Below are 10743 nucleotides of genomic sequence, written 5' to 3'. Positions count from 1 at the left end.
GACGGAACAAATGCTAAACTGTAGGGACCCGGATCACGATTTTGCATCGAAGACGTTATCTTATAGCAAGTTTATCAATTGTTAAGTAAAAATGTTAGTAAATAGTGTACTTTTTTTATTTTATCTACTCACATCTCTCTCAACACTACACCAATATTATTTATTTAACCTATTTTCTATTAAAATATTATTACTTTTATTTTCTTTTTCTTTTCTGGGGAGAGAGAGAGAGATAGAGAGAGAACAATTAATAAAATAATATACACATGGTGAATAGTGCTTAGGTATATATACCTAAGCATTGTTCATAGATGGATTTTACCTAAGCCTTTACCTAATTTGGTGTAATGCTCATTTGAAGGTTTTGCTTAGCTATTTTACCTCAACTGATAAAGTTGCTCTTATTATGATATTTTAAACACGGTTTTGATTGTAATCTATCTTTATTTTTAATCACAGTTGTAAACACCAACCGTGATCGTAGCCCACACCGTGATCTTATAGTATCTTTGATTACAGTTGCTAATGCGTACTGTGATCTTATTTCCTATATAACCATACCTTCTTCTTTTTAATGTCTCAGTTTAAAGTGAGATTTAATCACAGACAAAAATCGTAATAGAATCTTACAACTTTTAATGACGGCCCAATCAGCCAAAGTTTTAAAACCGTGACAATCACAAGTCCGGCCTCCGTCCAGAATTCCCTGTTTGAGTCCTTTTTCTTGTGCCACGTTACCACTCTAAACATCCTTTAACGTCCCTTTAACTTCTTCTCTTGCTCTGTTAGAGCATGTACACCATAAATAGGTAAACTACCTCATGAACAGTAATATTTTTTGTTTAGCTATCAACTTTTTTTTCACAGCTACACCAACACTATCTATTTTACCCAACACCAATTAAAATATATATTTTCGTCTGTTTAAATTTTGTAGATTGTTTATATATTAAAAAAATACATGGTTAAATAATTAAGTTCTCCAATTTTTAATCTGTTTGAATTGGTGAGAAAATCTTATTTTTTTTGATTATTTTATCTTAAAAGGTCATAATTAATATTGGTCTTTTAAATAAAGAGATGATACGTATCTAATTGTAAGAGCCCTCTCATAATCAAGGATCTTAAATAAAGAGCTGATATTTATCTAATTGTAAGAGCCCTAGAGGCCAATATTAATTATGACCTTTTAGAATAAATTAATCAGAAAAATAAAATTTTCACACCGAGTCAAATGGGTTGAAAATTGGAGCACGTAATTTTTTTATACAATTTATATATTAAAAAATTAAGTGCTCCAATTTCAATCAGTTTGAATGGGTGTGAAGATTTTATTTCTCTGATCATGTTATTGTAAAGGGTTATAATTAGTAGTTTTTATCTCTAGGATTCTCATAACTAAGGATCTGCTTTTTATTTGGAACCGATACTTAATTATGAGAGTCATAGAAACAAAAATTAATTATAACCCTTTAGAATAATATGATCCGAAAAATTACTAAACAAATAAACTGAGACTTTTTATATACTCCTTGTAGGAACAGTCAAAATCGTGACTGGTCTCCTCGAGGTTCAAAATAGAGCCCAAAATATTCACTAGAATAAAATGTGCTAGAGAGGTAAAGAATGGTTAGTGTTTAGAATGAGGGAATTGATTGATTTGGAAGGGTCGAGGAGGAAATCATAAATCGCGACTGAGCCCAAGTCATCAGGGCTGCCGATGTATCCCGGTATGTAGGGAATCAGGTCAAACTTAGTTCCATCTTTTCTGAGGGAGATGGTCATTCCCTTTCTTTGCAAATTTGTCTTCTCTCTCTAGAGGAGATGACTCTGTCTTTAGAAATTTGTCTGTCTCATCTTTCTCTCTGTTTGTCTTTATCTCTCTCTATGTTCTATGTCTCTGTATCTCTGTGTATCTCTCTGTCTCTGGCTTTTTGTATGTGTGTCTCTGGAAATGAATACTAGCACTAATATTTATAGGCAGGGACCAAAGCCTCTACTGGACCCATCATGTCTCGCGGATCCTGCCCATTTGTGGGTCTGTCGCGACCTTTTCTATCTGCGGCCCTGTCACGGCCATGTCTATCCGCAACCCTGTCTATGCGCGGCTCTGTTGTCTGCGACCCCACCGCGACCTTGTCTGTGCGTGGCCCTATAGCAGTCCTGTATGTCCGCGAGCTTGTCGTTGCCCAGTCTATCTGCGAAAGAGACAAAGGCAGCGCGTCTTTATCCTTCTTATGTAAGATGCAAGTTTTTATAGATGGATTGGGTGAGGAGGATGTTCTCTCTCTTGATCAGTACCCACCACCTCCTCTCTCCAGGAAAAGTCTAGTCTGTAAATCAGAGGGAATGTCGGGTATTTATAGACACTTGGGTCTGAGTCGATTCCTAGGACGGCCCAATAATATCTCGACACGTGTCCCTGCCGTTCTTCCAGGTCCTGAGAATGACATCACCTCGCGCGCACTGAAGCACGCATGACATCACCTCACGTGCATGACAAAACCTCGCGCATGCGCACTAGCGCGCATTCTTTTCCCTTTGTGTTCGTGGGCCAACCATGGCCCTTTCTGCTGAAGTCTGCCTGGTCATGAGTCTGCTTGGCGCAAGCCTTCCAGTTGTTGAAAGTCATCTGCATCTCCAAAAGGCCCCAACCTATCTACCGCGTGTCACTCATCCGTAGGTGCCATGTGTTTTTTTCTAATAAGGTGGTCAAAGCTCTTACCTGATCAACTAAAGTAATTTTGACATTTCCCACAATAACCCCCTTACTGATAGAAGTGTCTAAGTTACACACTTCTATCAAGCATATACAAGTAAGTCTTATCTGCATTTTCTTTGAGCATCATTGTTAGGTTGGTAACTGCTTGTATAAGCTTGGAGGCTCTATCTGAAATAACTCGGCTCTAGGCTCGTGACCTTAGTAGACGTGTTAGTTTTCTCATTCTTTCTGCTTCGAACTCAGAAATGGGTATCTCGCGCTACTTGCCTTAGTCCCTCAACCCTGTCAATCTGCAGCTCTATCGCGACCTTCTCTGTCTGCGGGCCGGCTGCGACCCTGTTAGTTTATGGGCCTGCCAGCCCTGTCTGTGCGTGAGCCTGTCACGGCCCTATATGCACTCTGGAACATGTTTGGGCCACCTCGCGTTGCTCTCTTAGGAGCGACTCTTGAACAAGACTCACGCTAACTCTGGCACCTGTTCGGTGCATCTCGCACTACTCGCCCTTGAATAGGACTTGCGCTAACTCTGGCACCTGTTGGGTGCATCATGCGCTACTCGCCCTTGAACAGGATTCGTGCTAACTCTGGCATCTATTCGGTGCATCTAGTGCCCCTCGCCTTTGAACAGGACTCGCGCTAACTCTGGCATCTGTTCGGTGCATCTCGCGCTACTTTCAAGGACTGGCGTTAACTCTGGCAGCTGTTCGGTGCATCTCGCGCTACTCGCCCTTGAACAGGACTCGTGCTAACTCTGGCACCTGTTTGGTGCATCTAGCACCCCTCGCCCTTGAACAGGACTCACGGTAACTCTGGCACATGTTCAGTGCATCTCGCGTTACTCGGCCTTGAACAGGACTCGCGCTAACTCTGGCACCTGTTCGGTGCATCTAGCGCCCCTCGCCCTTGAACAGGACTCGCGCTAACTCTAGTGTCATTTCAGGTTACGAGATGTTCTCCCCCCTGGACACATTAATCAGTTTGAGGTAGGGGCTACAAAAGCCCTAGTGGGCCTACTGCGGCTCTGTCTGCGGGTTGATTCTCGTGGCATGTTCGCTGCTCCTACAGCCATATGAACTTCACCAAGGCTTGTTCGACAACGAGTTCTTCTCAGCAATGGTCTCTCTATGACTGAATAGAAGATCTTTAGTGGGTTAAAGCCATTTTTTCAGCTTCAAAGAGAAAAGTTATCTCTATAGCTGCTTTCATGAAGTAGCTCCATCGGATTCAATACTCTTTGGATCTCTTTGTTTTCTTTTTAGCCCCCCCACAGTGCTATAGACCAGTGGAGTAGTGTGGTCACCGTAGGTTCTTATCCTCTATATTTACAAGTGATTCTTGCAAACATCTTTGAAGCTAAACATCAAACCAATCCATCTCCCTAGCAGAGTCGCCTATGTAGGAATGGTCAAAATCATGACTGGGCTCCTCGAGGTTCAAAATAGAGCCCAAAATATTCATGAGAATAAAATGTGTTGGAGAGGTAAAGAATGGTTAGTGTTTAGAGTGGGGGAATGGATTATTGATTTGGAAGGGTCGAGGAGGAAAGCATAAATCGCGACCGAGCCCAAGTCATCAGGGTTGCCTATGTATCCCGGTATGCAGGGAATCAGGTCAAACGTAGTTCCATCTTTTTTGAGGGAGATGGTCTCTCCCTTTCTTTGAGAATCTGTCTTCTCTCTCTAGAGGAGATAACTCTCTCTCTCTCTCTCTCTAGAAATTTGTCTGTCTCAACTTTCTCTGTCTGTCTTTATCTCTCTCTGTGTTCTCTATCTCTGTATCTCTGTGTATCCCTTTGTCTCTAGCTGTGTGTGTGTGTGTATCTCTAGAAATGAATACTATAACTAATATTTATAGGCAGGGACCAAAGCCTCTGTTGGACAAATCCTGTCATGGATCCTGCCCGTTTGCAGGCTTGTCGCAGCCATATCTGTTTGCGGCTCTATCACAGCCATGTCTATCCGCGGGCCTGTCGTGACCCTGTCTGTGTGCAGCCCTATCGTGACCCTGTCTGTACGCGGCCCTATCTGTCTGCGACCCTATCACGACCTTGTCTGTGTGTGGCCCTGTTTGTCTGCGAGCTTGTCGCGGCCCAGTCTGTCTGCGGAAGAGACAAAGGCAGCGCGTCTTTATCCTTCTTGTGTAAGATGCAAGTTTTCCTATATGGATTGGGTGAGGAGGATGTTCTCTCTCTTGATTAGTACCCACCACATCCTCTCTCTAGGAAAAGTCCAGTCTGCAAATCATAGGAAATGTCGGGTATTTATAGACACTTGGGTCTTAGTCGGTTCTCAGGACAGCCCAATAATATCTCGACACGTGTCCCTGTCGTTCCTCCAGGTCACGAGAATGACATCACCTCGCCCGCACTAGCGTGCACATTACATCACCTCATGCGCATTAGCGCGCGTTCTTTTGCCTCTGTGTTCGTGGGCCTGCCACGGCCCTTTCTGTCGAAGTTTGCTTGGTCGCAAGTTTGCTTGGCGCAAGCCTTCCAGTTCTTGAAAGTCGTCTGCATCTTCAACAAGCCCCAACTTATTTGCCGCGTGTCATTCATCCATAGGTGCCGCGTGTTTTTTTCTGATAAGGTGGTCAAAGCTCTGACCTGATCAACTAAAGTAATTTGGACCTTTCCCACACTCCTATTAAAAAATATGGTTAAAGGTGGGTGAGTAAAATCCTAAACAAATAATCCAAGACTTTTGTCTCCACAAATTTTCAAGCCATAAACAAAAACATAAAAGGGAAGTTTCAAATCCGTATGTAACAGCATCAGAAGATCGAAGTTAAAGGGATGTTAAAGGGTGTTTGGAGTGGTAACGTGGCACAAGAAAAAATGTGGGATAGAGGACTCGGACATCGAATCCCGGATAAAAGATCCAAGTCCAAACTTCAGACGTATATATCTGGTAAATTATTACTTTTATCTTAATATTTTTGGAAATTATTATTTTTATGCTTTATCTCGGATCTACACTACCTACAAATAGTCAACTTTTGTTGGCCTTGTGACTTAATTTAAACAACGTCCGGTCCAAGATATATATTTAATTTAAACACAATAACCTTTTTTTTAGTGGAGTGCTTTATTATAAATGTCAGTGTAATCCCAATCCCTGAGCAGTACATTTCCAAGAAATAGGAACTCCATGGAAGCTTTCTCACTAGCTATAGCGTTTCTTGTCATCTTCCTCACTATTAGCTTCTTTGCTTTCAGAAATGATGCATCCAATGTTGATGCAAATCTGCCACCAGGTGGCTCTGGGTGGCCTATTGTGGGTGAAACCCTGGATTTCGTCATAAACCCCGAGAAGTTCCTCAGCGACAGGATGAAGAAACACTCTCCGGACATTTTCAAGACCAATTTCTTCGGAGAGAAGTTCGTGATCATATGCGGCCCCAGCGGCCACAAATTCCTCTTCTCCAACGAGGACAAGCACTTCACCGCGTACTTGCCAAAGTCCATCCAGAAGCTCTTTTTCTCCACCCAGCAGAACACCGATAAGGGTCTGAGCAACGACGAGATGAAGTTGCCGCAGTTCCTGGCTTTTATTTTAAAGCCCGAGGCATTGGTCAAATACGTGGCAGGTAGTTCTATATATACAAGCAAAGTTCTCGGGAAAAAAAATCTTCGTACAACCTGATGTGGTGCTTGGCATGTTACCATCATCGTCGTATCATCATGCATGAGAATATATATATATTTTTTTTTCTGAGTAGTTTTTCTTACTTGGCAGGTATGGACTCCATGATCCAAAAACAGTTGAAGACTCACTTGGAAGGCAAAGCTGAAGTGAAGATATACCCTTTCTCCAGGTCTATAACCTTGACCCTCGCGTGTCGCTTCTTTCTGGGCATTGAAAACCCAGAACGGGTCGCGAAACTTGTCTGTCAATTCAACAAGGTAACCCACGGGATGCACACTCTTCCTTTAAACATCCCCGGGACCGCGTTTTACCACGCGATCAAGGCCACTGGGGTGATTCGCAAGGAGCTCGCGGATGTCATAGCGGAGAAGAGAGCTCAAGTGGCTTCGGGGGCGCCCACTCAGGATATGTGTACGGCGATGATCGTTGAAGGGATGTCGGATGAGGACATCAGTGAGAAGATAACGGGGCTTTTAGTCGCTGGATATAGTACAATTGCTAATACCATAACTTTTTTCATGAAATTTGTTGGAGAGAGACCTGATGTTTATCATAAGATCTTATCAGGTAATTAAAACTCATTTGTTTGTTTTTTTATCGGCAAAAGAAAATTTTATAAATCTTTGAAAAAGATTATGAAGATTTAACGGATCATGGGCACACCGGTGAAACGCCACCCGAAAACCAAACCCAAAGAAGGCAAAGAGCCAACCAAAACACCATAGAAAAAATCAAAACCGAAACAACCACTGAAACAACCCAAACAAGCAGAAAAACCGAACCCCAAAAAATATAATCCGAAACTCAAGATAGCATTAAAACTCCTTTGTTTGTTTTAACACAAGGTAGAAAAACTAGAAGTAAATTTTACTCTCGATCTCCTTTAAAATTTACTCTCTACTAGATCTCATAATCAAAACCTCGTATACAATATCAACTCTTATGGTTCAGTCCGAATGAGAATTTGTCTTGACTATAAATTTGTAACCTGCCATGAACAATGAGGTTGTTTCTCCATAAAAAAAAAAATTTATATATGTTTTTCTCTGCTCCCATGCGTTGCTCGTTCACAGGCTAACGTACTTATTTTTTTCTTTTTGCAAAATTTAGAGCAATTGGAGATCTCAAAGTCAAAACAACCTGAAGAACCCCTATGCTGGGATGACATGCATAAGATGAAGTACTCCTGGGCAGTGGTGTGTGAAGCAATCAGGATGGTTCCTCCAGTTCTAGGAACATTCAGGGAGGCCAAAACCGACTTTTCATATGCCGGTTTCACTGTTCCAAAGGGGTGGAAGGTGTGGATAAAAACATGCAAAATTAAGAAATTAAAAAAAAAAAAAAAAGAATGTTGTGTTTGCTACTCTGTATTCGTCATATATATGTGGGTTCATCATATATAAGTAAGTCTGAGGTCCTATTCCGCTAAGGATTCTTAAAAAATAAGTACTTATTTACAATTTCAAATTAAACTTAAAAACATTGTATTTATGAAAATAATTTTTTGATTTTTTTGCACCGTTCAAAAGATCTCATCGAGATCTATCAAACAATAATTTTTTGTTTGTCTGGTGCAGGATTTTAAATTATTAAGTCAGCACGATGATTAAAAGAAGAACTTCAGATTTTCTAAAACACCCTTCACCTCTTTGGCATTAATAAGAATGCACTTTCTCCATTGCATAATCTTGTACTTTAGCTTTGCTATTTTGTTGCTTCAAAAGAAAAAGGATATCAAGCAAGAGTTGCTGTTTAAGAAAAAAAAAAAAAAACCCCTTGTGAAGGGTCAATTTGAAACTGGACAAATATCTTTTGGTCACACAAGTGTAAAAAGTTAAACAAATAAATTGGAACAGAGGGAGTCGAATGTAGAATTTTTGTGCATCTAAGTATTACTATTTGATCATTCTTTGAAGAAAAAATAGTTGTGCACAATTTATTGCCGTCATGACTAAATGTTTTGTTTTCAGGTGTTTTGGACCGTTAACACAACACAAAAAAACCCTAAGTACTTTCGGGAACCGTGTAAATTTGACCCGTCAAGATTCATGGAAGGTGACAGTTTGCCACCGTATACTTTTGTGCCATTTGGAGGAGGACCTAGAATGTGTCCTGGGAAAGAGTACGCTCGGTTCGTGATCCTCGCTTTCGTTCACAACGTGGTTAAAAAGTTTAGATGGGAAGTGGTTGACCCTAATGAGAAAGTTGTAGGCGGCATGATGCCACTGCCGGAGAAAGGACTTCCAGTTCACCTGCATCCTCGCTACGTTTAATCGACTTTTCAGAATGTAATTTACTTCAAGATTGGATATATAGTTTGGACTTTTCCAGTTCATTAAGTATTACTCCCTCCGTCCCACTTTTTCCACTTGTTTCGTTTTTGGGACGTCCAAAAAAAATGTCTATATCTCACAATCTATAATGTTTTTTATGATTTCAAAAACTTTGTTTAAAAAATTAAATTGAGATTTATCAAATAAGATTCATATGAATATATAAAATATTATAAATAATGAGATATAGACAATTTTTTGAGACGTCCCAAAAAAGAAACAGACGGAACAAAGTGGAACGGAGGGAGTAGTTAGAACATCGGGCATTTGTAATGTTTCTTTAGCTCCATGAAAGGATATCCACTTTATGTATGTATAATGTAGACCTAAAATGGCCTATCAAAATAAAAATAAAAATGTAGACCTAAAATGCAACAAGTTGAATGACATTGGATGTTTGGAGAGAAATAAGAAAAATAAAAACTGCTAGGAAGAACATATTGTTTATTACTCAAGAGACTTAAGTGAAATATTTCTACTATCTGCATGTTTAGTTTAGTTATACTAGTACTACTGTTTGATAGGAACTTCGATCTATTTCCTGCCATTCAAATTCCAATTTCCAACTAGATTTGGGCTATGTTTGTTTCAATGTAAAATATTTTCTCAGAAAACAAACTTTAAACTTTCATTTTTCGATATGTGGTTAGCACATCAAAAATATTTTCAAAAATTGACAAAATAGTGTAGAGAGAGAGAGAGAGGGCTTAATAGTGAAATTCAGTTTAGGAGAGGGAGAGGGGGAATTGAATGTGAGTTAGGATTAAAGATTGAGGAAATTGAGTAGTGAGAATTGCAATAGAAAGTAGCAGGTTCATTTCAAAAAATAACTCACATAAGATTTTAGGGTAATTTGGAAAAACACTTATGGGAATTGAAGCATACTTTTTTTGCAACGATCTGGTCTATTTGGATTATGCGGAATGAGTACATTTATCATAATGCTATGGCACGATTGGAGGAGGTGGTGGATCTTATCAAGTTCAGGGTGGCCATGTAGATAAAAGCAAAATTCGATATTAAGATATACACATTTCATGAGTTCAAAGGGTTTTTAGATGGTATTCGTGTGCTCAAACTATAATTTTAAGGTGTGCATCATCCAACTTCCTGCTGGATGATTTGTTTTATGTTTTGCTATCCTCTTCCCCTTCATTGAGTCGAGCTTTTGTGCTCCTCGGCTTCCCCTCTCGATGTACCCTTTCGAGTTAATAAATTTTCCTTTTGCCAAGAAAAAAAAAAAAGATTTAAGGGTAAGTCATTTTTATTCAATTAATGAAAAATGTTTTACTCATTTTTTTTATACAACAAAACACCGAAAATTATGTAAAACACTTTGCTGAAAAATATTTTACGCTCAAACAAACAGAGCTTGATCCTTATTATTAGTTGCTTCGAGGAGTTGTATTAACTTAAAGGTTTTAGATACCAATCTCGTATTGGATAATACCTACCAATTTTTTTGTGTTTCTCATATTGATACGCTTTGGTACACTTTTGGACATTAATGCTTAAGCATCAACAAAATCGTGATGGTCTATTATGCTTTTTTTTTTTTTTTGACATGAATGGTCTATTATGCTTAAGCATCAACAAAATCGTGATGCAAAATAGATCATCACAGATTTTCTTTTTTCGATCAGCAAGCATCGCAGATTCATGGCCCAGTATATATATATTCAATCAGATAAGAGCATTATGCAATGGAAGAAGTATATTTTCGGATCCCTCTTCGAAACAAGATCTACGCGTTACAAACATTGATTTTTTGGGACCATTCTACGTAGTCCACGGTCTTGTTTTTTCGAAGCAAACGGTAAGTTTTGAAGAAATTAAAGGATAAACTTGAAGATTTATGGGTGAACTATTCAATATATCATGCTAGCTTGAAGATTTTTGAAAATCTTTGACTTTCGAGCTAGCTTCCATGGTATATTCTTCGATTTGCAAAATTTAAATGAGAGATTATCTCATCTTTGTTTTTTTCCTTATTGTTCTGCCTATAAATTGGCTTATAATCTGATTGTACAAGACTATAAGTATG

General features: G+C 39.4%; 1 protein-coding gene across 1 annotated transcript; it reads left to right on the top strand.

Moving 5' to 3' along the window:
- Positions 1–5849: 5849 nt before the first annotated feature.
- On the top strand, positions 5850–8724 carry LOC131317787 (beta-amyrin 28-monooxygenase-like). The gene is made up of 4 exons (XM_058347426.1): positions 5850–6307; positions 6457–6933; positions 7477–7664; positions 8337–8724. The coding sequence occupies exons 1-4, from the start codon at positions 5869–5871 to the stop codon at positions 8637–8639; spliced, it is 1407 nt and encodes a 468-aa protein (XP_058203409.1). The 5' UTR covers positions 5850–5868; the 3' UTR covers positions 8640–8724.
- The last annotated feature ends 2019 nt before the right edge of the window (positions 8725–10743 follow it).

Source organism: Rhododendron vialii, chromosome 2a, assembly GCF_030253575.1.
Source record: "Rhododendron vialii isolate Sample 1 chromosome 2a, ASM3025357v1".
Lineage (NCBI taxonomy): Eukaryota > Viridiplantae > Streptophyta > Magnoliopsida > Ericales > Ericaceae > Rhododendron > Rhododendron vialii.
Note: the sequence above shows the minus strand (reverse complement) of the source record. Positions and strands in the feature narration are given on the sequence as shown.